The following is a 16,491-nucleotide window of genomic DNA, read 5'->3' on the forward strand; positions in this document are numbered from 1 at the left end:
TTCATATTTTCAGCTAAATTTATTTCTAAATAAAGTAAATGAACCGGATAGCGTACTATCTATCTCTCTCAAAAAAAAAAAAAAAAAAAAAAAAAAAAAAAAAAAAAAGACTATTTCCATTTATCTGATTTGATAGAGTTATATATATAAAAAAATAATAGGCTGGAAATTCTGAATGTATTGAAAGCAGTACTAATTATGTTCAAAATCCTTCAAATTAAGGTCTTTTGCCAAGCAGTAGGGTTTTTTTTTTCTCCGCCCTGTTCGACGTCCCGGAGGATGACTCATTACTGTAGTCTAAATAATCTATTCTTTTAATCAATGAAGCGAAAGCATATTATTTTTTCTTGAAAAAAAAAATTATGTTCAAAATTTTAGAATTTTCAATTACTTTCATACTCATGTATATCTCTTTTATATATATATATATATATAGTCCGGCTACGGTACTTGTAAAAGTACAAAGCACTTGGAGCTTGTAAATATTTTACCGTTAGATCTACGCCTTTGATCACTTTTACCCGTTAGATTATACTATTCAATCAACCACCCACTCAACCCAAAGGGCCCACATCATCCTAAGTCCTAACTGCACATTCCTTAATCCAAGGGCTGAAAACTTACAAGTACCAATGACTTGATACTTTTAAAAGCATAGAAGCTCAATTCGATATGAGTCCGGCTACGGTACTTGTAAAAGTACAAAGCACTTGGTGCTTGTAAATATTTTACAAGCATCAAGTGCTTTTAAAAGCATAGGAGCTCAATTCGATATATATATATATATATAGTAGGACTAGAATACTTGTAAAAGTATCATGGGGGTGATACTTGTGTGTTTTTAGCCCTTGGATGGAGAGATGTGAGGTTGAGATGATGGTGGTAGGTGGTGGTAGGTGGAATAGTGTTTAATCCAAGGACTATTAATAATCAAAAAGTAGATCCAATGGCTTAAAACCTAATAGCACCATGATGGTGATACTTGTAAAAGTATCATAGCTCAACTATATATATATATATATAGTAATGCTCAAATGATGTGTTTTTAATTGTAAACTAAGTAATAAAGGAAAACTTCAATCCCTGCCTTAATGGTTTCACTTTCTCACTTAGTATTATGTTGGTTAAAGTGTAACAATTAGTATCCTATGATTTCACACTTCATCACTTTAGTATCCCGTGTTTCCGCACGTTCTCACTTTAGTACCCGTACATTTAGCATAAATGCCATATGTATAAACGATACAATAATAAAACGCACAAGGTACTAACTTATACAAAACTAAAACCACAGAATACATCTTGATACATTTTAATCACAGATACTAACAGTGAGAAAATATAAAACCACATGAACTATTTAATACATTTTAAAAACGACGAAATATTAAAAATAAAATACGAAACACAAAGAATTTTTTAAAGTTTCGCCTTATAACATTTCTTCAGGTTCCTGCTTTAATGTCGTGTCTTAAGGACGCATTGCCAATTTGGTTTGCTCTTCGAACCGCAACTGCAATTTAAGTACGCCGAGTGTGATGTAATATTCATGCCAATTGAATATGGTCGGCAAGGCCTATGTTTCGTATTTATACATGCTAACAGTCAGCATCACATGAAGACCATATAGAGGTTATTGTAATGTTAAGTAAGTTACGTTCCTCTCATCATCTTGAACATTAATGCATTTATTACTCCCTCCGTTCTTTATAAATTAATTATTTTTTTTTATCCAAAGAGAATTATTAATTTTCGTCATGACAATTTAATGTTGAATGATATCAATCTTGAACCACGTATCGTTACAATGAGCGCTTTTTTTTTTTTTACAATTACAGTTCAAAAGTTGTATTTGTCAGTATATTTGACAGCTAATCATCTCATATGATACTGAATTTTTTTTTTTTTTTTTTTTTGGCGATATCACTCAAAGCAATTTCATTGATGCTATTTTGAGATTGTAATCGTTTGTACCATCTGTTTGGTGATCTGCTATATTTCAAAAATGCGATTTTAGAGTCTGTAATTAATATTATAATCATCTTTGAGATTTTAACATGAGCTAACAATTATCACAGATAAACAATTTATATAAGGAGTAATATATGATAAATAAGATGTTCATACTTCCCACCAGCTTTAACAATTATCGCAAAATTGCCAAAATATTAGTGTGGCATATACATGGATCTTACATATAATCCAAATCGAGTGATTTGGTACATCATTTATGCACAACTGGAAGAAACACAATTTCCCAAAACCTATACTTCTAGTTATAGTTGATAGTTGAGGGTGTGGCCAAAGGGAACCATCAATGTTTCTCCATTAATCGGAGCCCTTTCACAAGGAGGGAGAGGATCACAAATGTTAGAGCATTTACTCCTCCCCTTGACCCACTGATCGACCGAGTTACATATATATGCACTTCAACTAGAACGTCCGGTAAAATCCAAAACACTGGGCCCCGAATATTTAAGCACACTAAGCCACGTGTTGCTCAATCCTAACGCAATATTTATTTTGGAGTGTTCAAGTAGTAGACCCCAATTTATCTAGTACAGTTGACTAAAAATTTGATAGTTAATATTTGAAGTCTCGAGTTCAGAATTTATTTGAGATAGCATGCTATCTTTCTCTTAAAAAAAAAAAAAAAAAAAAATGTCCCTACTCATGGCGAACTAGAATTATGGATTCTTTCTAATTTTGATATAATCAGTATATTTCCTTTTTTTTTTATTAAAGTATATATGTGAGACACAATCTACTAATTTGGTCTATTTCAGATACCCTACTATATCATAGTCTTATCTATTACTATTTATAATACTTATCGGAGCTAATGAAACTATTTTAGTAAAATTCAACTGTCTCAAATCTCGAGTGATCGCACCAAAAACTTGAGTTATGCCATCTTTCTCTTTCTAAAGGAAAAGAAAGACGTCTAATGTTATCAGCTCGTTAGTCATATTACAATCCTATTTCTTAAACAGTAAAATTTTTTTAAAAAACTATATTAACTCTTGGATGGATGCAATGTAGAACTCTAAACTCAGTAGAGTATGGAAATAACACGACGAGATAAAAGCCTAAAACTTCTCATGAGAGGTACCGTAAAAATAAATTAATGGAGGGCATTAAATTTCTCACCATGCTTTAGCAAATGGGTTTGGGAGCCATTAATGGCTCATTTAAGTTCCTCCTCACCTTATCCCTGTCTCCGTCGACCCCTCCTCTTGAGCCAAGGCGCTTCTCCATTTTTTTTAACTCACCACGCACCAAAAACCATATTTGAGATCCTGTACTGGAGTCCCCATTGGGTGCAGCTCAATCTTGGGATCTTTTTTGGTCGGGGCTCCTCTGGAGACACGTGGCATTTAAGAGGATCCAACCACCTCGGCCTATGGGGACTCGGACCGAATTTTATCAGAAATTACTGCATACACCACGTGCATTCGTACATCTCATGCACCATATATACATAGAGTTTATCTAGAACACTATTAATTGACAGTAAATAAATATTTTTTTTTTTTCAATCAACTTTCTAATTAACCTTCTACATTAATGTTGTTCTACTTCTACCTACCAATATTAAATCCTAGACTAGATATCTAATTGTTAAAAAGCATACAGTGAATATTAGTGTCCAAAATATTCTAACTTAATTCATTCTACATTTATAATATACGTACAACATGCAATAATCAAAGAATATGTATATAAAAACTCGTAAATTTTTAGTAATTCTATTACCAAAGGTATCGAGCAGCCCAAAAATCAATGTTCGATCGCTAAGAATTCGATATCTAAAATATGTGACTCTCAATCTATAGATAGATCTCTTCAAATATTGAAGAACATATTATATTATGATTTTTGGAACCTCTGTACGTACGTAGTAAAACTTATACATACAAGTGTTCCAGCATATATATAGGACTTAGTTATGGCGCGGCAGAGCCAGTAATTTCTCCGATTGAATTGACAATGGGGACAGGGACAATGTTGCAGCAATCACATGGGCATTTAAGTTACCATTTGTAACTCAGGGACAGGCGAAGAATCTCGATCTACTTCGATCTAGTTCTGCTCAAATCTGGCCTGTTTCACATTTCCTTGATTTGGCATTTATTTTTTGTAGTTTAAGTACAGCACTTTTTCTAATGGCCTGACCTGTACTAAAAAACGATTAGTTTTTGTTTTGGATATGTAACAACAACCTATTCTTAACTAGGTAGTGTTTTGTGGCGATTATAGTTAATGGGTTTACTCCAATAACCACACCTAGTAGGGCAAAAAAGAAAACATTGGTGTTGTCTATGAAAGATTTACATACTAGTTCTTGCCCAGTGACAAGTCTCAGATCGTGATCCGATCCACATTTAATAGCTCCGTATAACTCATTAATTAGCTATTTTGATTTAAAAGAAAACTATTAAAAGCACTTTCCATGAGAAAATTCATTCTTTCATTGAAAAATATTACATTTATTTTCTAGTTGCTTTGGCCGAGATAAAGTTTGAGACACGTAATCGGTGAGTTTGCAGAAAAAGAAGATAGATTGAGAGAGACGGATAGTGAGAAAAAAAAGTTTTCATTTTAAGTTGCATGTTTTTTTTTTTTTTTTTGAAAACAAAGATAGCATGCTACTCACTTTAATTATTCATAAAAAAAGTGAATTAAGCTACAAGAATAAAGTATCCAAGGCCTCAAGAAAGAGTNACACGTAATCGGTGAGTTTGCAGAAAAAGAAGATGAACAGTGAGATTTATATATCCAAAAACAAAAGATTAAATCTTAGGCTCCTTTGTCTAAGGATCTATATCACTCCTATGCATGCCTTGTCAATTTTTCTATAATATTAAAATTAAAATTTATAAATTCAAAACTTTAGTGTGTAAATATGTTTTCTCTTTTTGAGGTGTACAGATAATATTTTTCTATAAAACAAACCACAAAGATATGTTTCACTAAAAATATGTGAAATTGTTTTTCGCTAAGGGGACGTTTGGTTCACCTAAGATGAACCAAAAATTTGTTTTTGGTATGAAAAATATTTTTCCGCTTATTTGGCTCGACGTAAAACTATCTTTTCATGCATGTATTTTTACGAATTTAGAAAAAAATGAATTTTTTATTTTTTTGCTATTTTTGGGTGAAAAACGAAAATTTAAACTGCGTAAAATTTTTTTCAAACATTTTTTTTCCACCGAACCAAGCAAGTGTGGATTTTTTTTTCTTTTAACCAAATAAATGTTATTAAGGGGAGTGTTAAATAATATATATATATATATATATTTTAATAATTTAAGCTTTTAGAGTATAACGATTATTTCATATGATATCAGAGCAAGAGGTTCTGAGTTCGAGTCACGCTAGACTTCTAACATTATTAATTTTCTCTAAGTTAATTTAAGTCATTTCGAGCCAAGACGTGAGGCAGAGTGTTAAAATTATTAATTTTTTCTCATTTAATTTAAGCCGACGTTATGCGCTTTGCAAAAAATTCGAGCTCACAGCCCAGATGTGAGGGGAGTGTTAAGATTATTAATTTTCTCTCATTTAATTTAAGTTCACGTTATGGGCATTACAAAAATCTCGAGTCCAGATGTGAGGGGAAAAATCTTGAGCCCAGATGTGAGAGAGAATGTTAAGAAAAATATTAAATATAGAAAAATATATAAACACCGTTTTCTAACAACTTAAATTTTTAGAGTACAACGATTGTTTCACAAATACTGATAAAAAATTATTTTTTTTCCTACAAACCGAACACTACAAAACGTTAAAAAAAAAAAAACCAAAAATTACTTTTTGCAGTTTCACGTTAAATCAAACGGGCCTAAAAGATATTTATGCAAAACAATATGCCATTTTTCGGAGGCATGGGCCAAGTAACAAGTACGGGAATAGATTCAGCAGGTTGGATTTGGGGTTACATTTTTTTAATGCTCCTGCTCTGAATACTGGCCAGTGAAAACAGGATACTGATCGATGCGGAGAGTTTTGGGTCTTTTACATTAAAGGGCAACAACAAAATTTCACCTGACAATTTCTCGTTGCCTTCGCGGACTCCCCCCGATTGGATGAGTTGAGGGCAAGGCATTTGCAGAGGAATCTTCTGCTCAGATTACTTACATTTTTGCTGGTGCACTAGCTATCACGCATGCAAGATAATTTAGGCTCGAGTACATATATTTTTGCCCGAGCAGAGAAATCTTTTGCTCTGAGTACATACATTGTTGCTGGTGCACTAGCTATCACGCATGCAAGATAAATTAGGCTCGAGCAAATCTGGCTCGACCCAGTGACCCACCAACTATGCTGAGTTTGAAGTCTGACGGGCAGTAGTCTTCGTTGGGAGCAGCTTCGATCAAAGTTGCGGGAATACCAAAGGGCTACTCGATGGACCAGTACTTCTCTCTTGGTAAAGGAAGATCGATGGGGAGATCGATGACTCTTTGGGGTGTGCCCATGAAATGGAAAGAGAAGGCATCTTTGTGCGAGAGAATGGATTGAGGTTGGAGCCTTAACTCGCGGAGTGAGGTGGTAAGGCTAGCTTCGAGTAGAACGGTAACAGCGTTGGTGGCTCGAGGTAGCATACATGTATCCATTGGATGGATGACATGGGTTCCGCTTGCGGGAATAGTGAAGGCTGTGGCAGAGTCGGAGCTAGCAGAGCGGAAGGTGGGGCATTGAGAATGCCGGGGAGATCTGAGTGCGCTTGGTGGTGGAGCGACTCATCCGGTACACCGAGTTTGTCGGGGCCTTAAAATCAAAGGCACTGGAAGTTCTGGCCCGGACCCAAGCTATCATTTTCTTTAATTGGACGGGCTCGCCCAAAGATAATTACTGGCCCAGCCCAATCATACATGGCCGAGTAAATCCGAAGGGAGATTTTATTATTATTATTATTATTTTTTCCCTCTTTTTCCCAGCTTCTCTCTTCGTGGCTTTAGATAAGGAGGAAAAGGACGAGATCGAAACCATAGAGCGCTAATTCGTCTCCACGTACCCCTCTCTAGGATGGTAACCTTGTTCTCTTGACTGCGTTTGGTACCGAGGATATTTCGGAACTATACGGGTTGTCCCATAAATTATAACCAAGCGATAAAAAAACAAGAGGAAAGGGATTGTTCTGGTCAAAACGGGTTGTTCTCTGGAACAACCCGCTAAAAATTGTTCCTAAAAAACCTAAGAACAACTTTATTCTTATCGTTATTTTATTAGATAAATAGATATATAAATAAATATATTAATATAAATATTATTTTTATGATAATATATTTGACTTAAATTTTATTATATAATATAAATTAATTAAATTTGATATATTAATTATTTTATTAAGTTTTATTATTTATATATTAATATTTAATTATTTTATTTTATATTAAGCATTATATATATATATAATTATTTTTTCATGCATTATATTTTTTAAAAAAATTTGTATTGAAATTTATACTATTATTAATTAAAATTATAAGGATATCGTTACATATATTATGAATAAATTATATAAAATAAATTATTATTATATATAGTAAAATAAATATACTATTTTAAATTAAATTATTACATAAAATATTATATTATAAATTACAATAAGAAATAATTTTATAAATAATTTTATATAAAATATACTAATATAAATTAATTATTTTATTTTTTAAAATATATTTAGATATTATTCTATACTTTTTATCCAAACGCTACTAAGAATAAATTTACAACTGTTCTATCTTATATCGGAATATCTCCTATTCTCGAGAACAACAAAAGTTGTTCTCTAAAATTTAGTTATCCATCCAAACTCAGCCCAGTTCCTCTTCTTCTAGAACGCTTTATTCGATCTCTTTTGCCGGAGGAATTATGAAAATTGTGTAGCTTCATTTTGTTTTTGTTTTTGTGTTTTTTTTTGTTCTCTATGATGTGATTTAGTTGTAGTACTTTTGTTGGTGTGAAGTTCAATTGGTTTGTTGGATTTTCGAATTCAGTGTCATTAGAGCAACCTAATTCAGCAACCGTGTCTTCTATTTGCGTAAATTTATGTTCTTTTTTTTTTATATATATTTTCTGATTATTTCTGTAGCAAGTGTTGTGAGATTATGTACTGCTGTAAGATTTTCAGTCCTCAGACTTGTTATTGCACCGTCGCGTAATTTAGATTGGATTTGGTGTTCATTGTTTAATAAAGTTTGCTGTATTTGATGATTTTGCTCCTCTGGAATTTACTCAGAAATCAACCTTGCAACCGTCAATTTTGCTCTTCTGGGATAACCTTTTTTTAGCAGGAAGGTGCTTCAGCGTTCATTTAAGTTTCGGAATCTTTGCAACTTCGCTTTGATTACTGAGCAGTTTAATTTAGTTAGTCGTGGTAAATCAATATTAAAACCTTCTGTGATTTTAAGTGTTTACAATGTTTAGGAACTGGACTCTAGGGAATATATGTTGTTTTTAAGTTACTCGATTATTATAGAGAGGAGTTGGATATGCTCCATCCATCCAATCCTTTCTTTAAATCTCAATCGTTAGTTCAACCCTTTCTTTCATTTGTTCACCCTTTCTTTCATGTACAAGTAGAGTTAAGGTATCAAGAGTTGTTGGATGAAAACCCCCTTATAATATATTTCCATGAGGAGAATTTTTATTCCTTCTTAATAAAGTTGTTGCCTCAGTCGATCACTAAGATTTTAAAATTTTTTTTTATTAATTAAATGTTTTTTTTCTTACGAAACTATAATTAATGGCTCATGATTTCCCACAGAGAATGTAAATTTTTGTTGTATTTTCTATATTCCCATCAACCAATTGTCATATACCACCTCTTTAATAAATAAAAGAAATATACAACGCATGATAGTACTGCTAATCCATTTCCTCGTTTAAATATGCAAATGCTTAGTAAACAAATTGACTCGACAACAGAGAAGCATAACATAAAAATTCACCAACCATTCGCCATAACTGAAGCATATATTAGTTTAGTTTTTGAAAGCGAAGTCTCCCACTAATACATAAATGCTTCTCTCGAGTAGCAGAACACTGACCAAATAATTTCTGACCCATAATTTTGGGCTACGCCCAGGTTGCAGTTCATAAGAAGAGCAAATTTGTAACAAGGTCAATAGGAATAATGAAAAGAAACAGCAACCATTATTCTATCTTGGATGCGCATAAGGTCTTTATGCCCGGCTTATTATATATCTACAAAAGTAGCAAAATCCTACTCTCCAATGCTTCAGAGCACTCATCTTGTTGCAGGATCATCTGAATTTGTTTAAGGTTACTGCTTTGCCTGCATAAGAATCAAGAAATAGTTTAGACAATACACATCTTTAGTAAATAAACAGAGCATGTGAAGTAAAGAAAAGCAAGCATGGAGATATAATTAGCTATTTAGCTCCTTTTGATAAAGGTTCCTATAGTTAGTGTAAGATGGTGATGTCAAAAAGGGCTCTCATCTCTTTTTGCTGATTCAACAAGTTGGAAAGCAATTTGTTTTTAGTTGTTCGACAGAAGGAGAATCCTGTAAATCAAGTTACTTGAGAGCAATCTATCTAACCAGAGGAAAATTCAAACTCAGGGAATTATTTTTCCTGAAAATGGAAAGAGGCTATTTCTTATTGATAGTGCAGGTCACCAAAACTAGGCCCTGTGCATATTTTATTATCTCTAATCTTATATAACTTTTTTAAAAAAAATAAGTGTGCGGATGCTTTGGGGCTTCACATTAACTATCTCAAGCCACAGACTATTGTATTAATTATTCAGAAACCTTTTCGTTTCAGTTACTATCACATGCAACTGTGCCTTGCCCATACACATTTCACAGTAGTCCAAAAATACACACAGGTACAAAGGACGGGCAAGTAATATACTAGTGACATGTTTTCACAATTCACCCGTAGTCTAAGGGCAATTCAGTCAACTAGAAGATAGAAGCTTTGTAATAAGAACAAAAGGAAATTGTGTTACCTGAGAGTAGAGAAAAGTTCCAAGGATGGCGATGGCAGCCCCTAGTGCGTTGATGGGCTGGACTGGCGTATGGAAGATTATGATGGAGGAAACAATGACGGATATCCGCTTCATGGTGTTGCCGATGCTAAATGTCAAAGGAGAGATCTCGTCCAAGGACATGTAAGATACTTGGTTGTACAAGTGGTAGAACACACTCTGGGCAGCCACCCACCTACCATTTTGTGTTAATTTAAGCCATATAAACTTAGATATACCAATTCAGCAAGTTTTCACAGTTAAAAGAGAGGAAAGAAACAAAAGACAGAGACATAAAATGAGATATACATTACATCTGACACATCAAAAAAATCAGTATCAGCTTCTTTTAGGTCTTCAGATTATTGAAAAACAGCAGATTTGATATTAGCAACTTGGCAATAACATGAAAGAAGAAAGCTAAAAATACTAAAATGTACAAAATTTACCATTACGTTGAAAAAATTATTATATTGACACTAAGTAATTACCATTGTAACAAAAATTTGTTTTACTCTTCTAACATCAGTCCATTCACCTGGTTCTGATAACCTTACATTTTTTTTTTTTCACATAACATCCTCCTCCATGCAACCGAAAAGGATAATACAAATTTAGTGCTCTGAACTGTAGTAATCACAGAGGTTAAGCTACTGAAATATAAACAAAAATTTTGCAATTTGCAAGAAACATAGATTAACAACAAAAGAGACACTTATTCTTACCAGACGAAGTGGGGACCAATCTCTGAGAGTGCCTTTTGCCAACCAGCAGCCCACACCTGAGGGCCCTCAATTGCAATTGCGAAGGGGGTTAGGAGCAGCAAAGACAATATAGAAAGGCAGGCATAGTAGTTCATCCCACTAACGGATTTTCCCTTCATACCCCTCTTTGAGAAGATGTTGCGGAAGACGAACGCAACGTTTGATATCATCGCACCCATGAAACCTGGAATCATGACAAATGGGAACCAAAACCTCAAGATAGATCTTTGGTTTACTACACCTAACCCAACAAAGACTATGAAGAAGTTGCAAGAGAAAGAATCTCAACTTTAGACCAGAAAAAGAGCCAGCACATGGGTACCATAAAGAAAGCACGCTTATGCTTGACCAACATAAATTCATTTGTGGTGGTTTCAGCTTCAAACATAAGCATGCAACTTTGGGCCAAGTTCAATTCACAAGAGAAAGAAGAAAGGCAAAAAAGAGAAGCATGAAAGGGGAAGAAGTAAACTACTTGGACCTTTCTGTGGTCCACTATGTTGAACATCGAGAAAATAAAACATGTTTTTCTAGGCTTCACGATACTGCTAGTTTTGTATATATACGAAGTATATTTTCTAACACAGACACAATGGTCTCAGAAATCCTGCTATATCAGCCAACTGGATTTCTAGTTTGCTAGACTACTGTAGAATAGCAGCTAGTTTACAAATACTGAACCTGCAGTTAATATGCTCTTCAGACCATCATATAATACTAAAGCTGAAACTGAATTTCTTATACATATAGGTTAAGATCAAATAGCCAGAATACCCTTTCTCAGCATCATGTTGCAATGTATATCTTAATTTACTTTATGATCTTTTAAGAACCCAACAGCAAAATAAAAAGAGCATGACCGTAAGGAATTTCATATTAAAATAAATTTCAAACAAATCCTATATAAGAACCCTCAAATATCATAGAAAGCCATGATAAAGAGGATCAGCTTGCTTAAATAAACCAGATTTAACCCCTTTCTTACCGATCATGTTAAAGTTGAGCTCTGTGACAGCCGCGAGAGCACAGCCGCCAATGATCGGAATGAGCGAGAGATAAACCGGCACAGGGAACGTCTCCCCTAACAGAAGCCTCGACACCAACACACTAAACGCCGGCTCCCCGCTCTTGATGATGTGAGTGAAGGACACCGCCACCTTCGACATACTCACCGTGGCCGCCACATGTCCGATCGTATGTGCCACCGCCACCTTAGATCCATCACCACAATCTCATCACTCAAAACCCTAGCAAATGATTCAAATAAAGGAAAATTACTTGGAACGAGTAAAAAATGGATTTTGGTTGTCTCTTCTTACAGGAGCTAGGGCTTTCCAGAAGTCAAAATCAGTCTTAGGGGCCTCGGCAATCCTTGTGGCCCACGAGATGAGCATGATGAGCGATCCAGCGGCCAGGGAGAGGGTTGAGGTGAGCCAGGGGTAAGGGAAAGCGTTGAGGACCTTCTTGTTGTAGATGTTGAACACGACGTTGAGCGCCCACCACGTAGCGAAGTAGGTCCCGATCTTCAGCTTCTGCGCCGCGGCGGATCGCGTCGGAGTCGGCGTAGCCTCGGCGTCCCCGGACCGATCGGCCTCGTAGGCCTCGCATCGGAAACTACGCCTCCGAGGCTTCACTCTAGAGAGCGAAGCATCACGCAAACCGCACCCGAGCCCATCGGGGAAGGCGAGGTATAGCGGCTTACTCGAAGAGAGGGCGAGACTAGGGTTTCTGAGAGCGAAAACCGATCGTGCAGCGACGATCTGGGGCTGCGGAGGCGGAGATTTGAAGCGGAAGAGATCGGCGACGCCGAGGGAAGCGACAGAGTGCTTGGCGCAGGAGATCATAATGCCGTTCCCGATCGGATCACCGGTTCAATCGATCGAAAAACGCTTCTAGTGCTAAAAAAACACAGAAATCGATCGAAATCGCCCTCACCGCCTCCGATCTCGCCTTTCCTTGTTGCTGCGCCTTCAAATCGGTCAAAAACTCAGAAACTTAGATCAAAACAACTACGAGGGTGTAATCGAAGAGGAAAACGATTGAAAACCCAGAGTGATGAGTGGGATAAAATCCTAACCCTAGGAATCCACGAAGGGGGTCAGAGATCTCGCGACGCGAGAAGAGGAGAGCGAGGAAGAGATATCTCCGGAGTGGGCGGAGTATTAGAAGTAGAGAGAGAGAGAGAGAGAGAGAGAGAGAGAGAGAGGGGGGGAGAGGGGGGGTGGGAGGGGAGGGAGGGAGAAAAGAGGACGGTGTGGGTTGGTGGAGAAATAAAAGAGGGAAAAGTTTGGTGTGGAATATTCCCAAAATGTGCCTGTTTACGGAAACTTAAAGGTTGCGTTTGGTTCGGATATAAGTAAAAACTGCTAGTTCTAGGGATAGATACAAGTTCAGAAATAGCAGAAACTAGACCAATTTTACGTTTGAATGAAAATTGGGTTGTTCCTAAAAATAAGGTAAATAGTGTTTGGATGGTTAGATTGGAACAAGAGGAATAAGAGGTATAATTTGAAATTAAAATTGTATTATGTAATTAATTAACATCAAAATATTATTTAAAAATAAATAATAAATTAATTATTAATAATTAATAATTAATTATAAATAATAATAATTATTAGTAATTAATTATAAATAATAAATTAATAATATCGATTATCTATTTAATTATTATTATTATTATTAATTATTAATAAATAATAATAATTATTAATTATTCTCATTAATTAATTATAAATAATAAATTAATAATAATATTGGATTATCTAATTATTAATAATAATTAATATTATATTTATTAATAAATAATATAATTTATTAATAATTTAATTATAAATAATAATTAATATATATCGATTATCGATTATCTAATTATTAGAATAATAATTTTTAAGTAATATTAATAAATATAATATAATAATTAACTATTAAATTAATTATAAATAATAAATGATAATAATATTGATTATTCATAGAATAATAATTTATTAATAAATAATAATAAATATTAATTTAATAATTATAACTAAAATTAATAATAATAATTATCTTAATTATTACAATTAATTATAAATAATAAATTAATAATAATAATTATCTAATTATTAATAATTAATTATAAATAATAAATTATTTAATTATTTAATTATTAAAGTAATAAATAATGATTTAAATATATTAATTAGATTAATTAATAATTTACTGTCATTAAAATTAAATTTAAATTTTAATTAATCTTGTTCTCATCAAGGAACAAGCTAGTTCCATGAAACGGGTGGAACAACAATTCCAGCCTTATACCAGCTTGTTCCAGAAACTCAGGAACTACTGTTCCCGGAAACCAAACATACCGTTTGGGAACAAAGGGGGGGAACAAGAGCTTATTCCCCCCTTGTTCCCAAACCAAACGCTACCTAAGTATCTTTCCGGAGTACCCCTGCATGGGTTGGGTATTTGGATATTTTGGTTTTGTTTGATTTGGATATAAATAAAAACTAACTTATATCATGGATAGATACTAAATTTAGATATAAATTAGAACTAGACTAATTTTATATTTAAATAAAAATTTAATTGTTCATTTAATTTTAAATATCAAATTTTAAATTTAATAGTAAATTTAAATTTAAAAGATATAAAATATTAAATTTAAAACTTAAAAATATTAAATTTAAATTTTAAAAAATTAAATTAAATTTTAATTTAAAATAAAATTCTCTCTCTCTCCGCGAGGGGTGGGAACAACCACCCAATGGTGGGAACTGAACAATAGTTTCCACCCACCCATTTTTTTTTGTTTGGGTAACCATTCCTGGGTGGGAACAACCACCCATTTTTTTGTTTGGGTACAAAAGGGGGATAAGCCCCTTATCCCCTTTTTGTATCTAATACAAACGGTACCTTTATAGGTGGTGGCTCTTTGACAACTCATGGGCCATTAGATTTTATATATATATATATATATANGCAATTATTAATTTGTCGAAGTATAATAAAAGGGTTCCATGTGACCTTATTAAAAATATAAGGACAGTTAAATGTGTTTTTCTACCATTTAAGTAAGGAGTGTTTAAAAGATAATATATATATAATAATAATATTATATTATATTACATTAAATCATGGGCCATTTACAAGTGTTAATCTAAAATTTTAAATTTAATATTTCGACATCAAATTATCTAAAAAATATAATTTTTGTACATTGCTCTTATAAATTTTATGTCCATACACTGATTTATACATTTAATTCATTATAATTATCCACTGCACTTTTATTTCTGCTTAGAAAGAAATCAAAACTAGTGACCAGGAGTCCAGGACAGCTCGGCAGTCGGGAGTTATATAAAGTACCTGCCAAAGATTTTATTGACCACATCGGCTAGGACCGTCCGTTTCTAGAGCAAATGACAAAAAATATAGTGATTGATATTCGAAATCCAAGTTGGAATCCTAGTTGATTTACATTTTCAGCTAAGTTTATTTCTAAATAAAATAAACGAAGTGGGTAGCGTACTACCCATCTCTCAAAAAATACCACATCTGCTAGGTAATTAGTTTTGGAAAAACTTCAAATATCACATCGTGGTTTCACACTTTGTCACTTTCGTGCCACGTGGTTTAAATTGTATCAATTTAGTGCTATCTGGTTTCATTTTTATCTTTTTATTATCGATTCTACTAATTTTTTTTCGTTAAATTAGTAACGAAATTAAAACTAAAGGTACTAAAGTGAATATTCAATAAACTTAGATATGCTATCTAAAATTTTTTGTATATAATTTAACAAAATATTAACGAAAAAGTTAACGAAAAGATAAAAATGAAATTACATGACACTAATTCGATACATCTTAAACCACAAGATACTAAAGTGAAAAAATGTGAAATAACAGAAATAGTATTTAAAGTTTACCCTTAAGTTTTTTGCAAACCTACTTTGACGAATTTTAATCTGCGATTCAAACATGTTGCTTAAAGACTAAAAGTACCTCCTAACAATTTTGGTTTTCACCGACTGTCTCTAAAGCAAGTGACAAAGGACTTTGTGGTTGGTACCCGAGATCCAAGTTCGAATCCTAGTTGATTCACATTTCTAATTAAGTTTATTTCTAAATGAAATAAATGAAGCGAGTAGCGTGCTACTATCTATCTCTCTTAAAAAAAAAAAGAAAAAGATTTTTATAGGTATCCTTTCTAATGTGACTCCAAAGTACAACTATTTTGGTTTTTCTTTCCTACTTTCTCTTCCTTCTTTTTTTTTTTGCTTTTAATTCGTTTTTGTGTGTGTGTGTGCAGATTTCTACTGTAGACCATGTGATCAATAAATTTAATCCAAAGCAACCGAATTTTGAAGCAAAATCATTAATAACAATACGCATGACATTTTGATCATCAAACTTTAATATATTACAAATTTTGACTTAAATTTTATAATTTAAATTGGTTGACTAAATATTGATGTGTCGCTGATGCGAAAATAATATAATATTTAAGTTATTATTATGTCATTAATCACAACATTGCTACAAACATTTTTGCATTAACGTCGTATCAATATTTAGTTAATTAAATTGGTTTGTGAGATTTGATCCTAAGAAAATTCAGGAAAACTTAGTTAGAACAATAAATTAAAATTTGATTACCCCCAAACAGAAAATGTCAATAATTAGAGCAAATTCAATGGGCCAAGAAAACGCTAGCCCACAAGTTGTGTTAACTCAAA

General features: G+C 33.3%; 1 protein-coding gene across 3 annotated transcripts; it reads right to left on the reverse strand.

Moving 5' to 3' along the window:
* On the reverse strand, positions 8,942-13,002 carry LOC109720451 (glucose-6-phosphate/phosphate translocator 1, chloroplastic-like). Of its 3 annotated transcripts, none has more exons than XM_020247573.1 (6): positions 12,844-13,002; positions 12,086-12,734; positions 11,752-11,977; positions 10,728-10,950; positions 9,985-10,198; positions 8,942-9,304 (listed from the first exon to the last, which is right to left on the reverse strand). In XM_020247573.1, exons 2-6 carry the CDS (start codon positions 12,608-12,610, stop codon positions 9,293-9,295), a joined length of 1,200 nt encoding a protein of 399 aa, XP_020103162.1. In that variant the 5' UTR covers positions 12,611-12,734; positions 12,844-13,002; the 3' UTR covers positions 8,942-9,292. The 3 variants fall into 3 exon arrangements, with proteins under 3 accessions (XP_020103162.1, XP_020103164.1, XP_020103163.1); XM_020247575.1 differs by having other exon boundaries at positions 12,086-12,728; positions 12,844-12,989; XM_020247574.1 differs by having other exon boundaries at positions 12,086-12,978.

The sequence above is a fragment of the Ananas comosus genome, linkage group 14 (genome assembly GCF_001540865.1).
Source record: "Ananas comosus cultivar F153 linkage group 14, ASM154086v1, whole genome shotgun sequence".
Taxonomy (NCBI): domain Eukaryota; kingdom Viridiplantae; phylum Streptophyta; class Magnoliopsida; order Poales; family Bromeliaceae; genus Ananas; species Ananas comosus.

Coding starts and splice junctions, on each gene's coding strand:
- LOC109720451 (XM_020247573.1), bottom strand. CDS start 12,610: ATGATCTCCTGCGCCAAGCACTCTGTCGCTTCCCTCGGCGTCGCCGAT. Junction 11,978..12,085: donor TCTGGAAAGCCCTAGCTCCT/GTAAGAAGAGAC, acceptor GATGGATCTAAG/GTGGCGGTGGCACATACGAT. Junction 10,951..11,751: donor GCTCAACTTTAACATGATCG/GTAAGAAAGGGG, acceptor TCATGATTCCAG/GTTTCATGGGTGCGATGATA.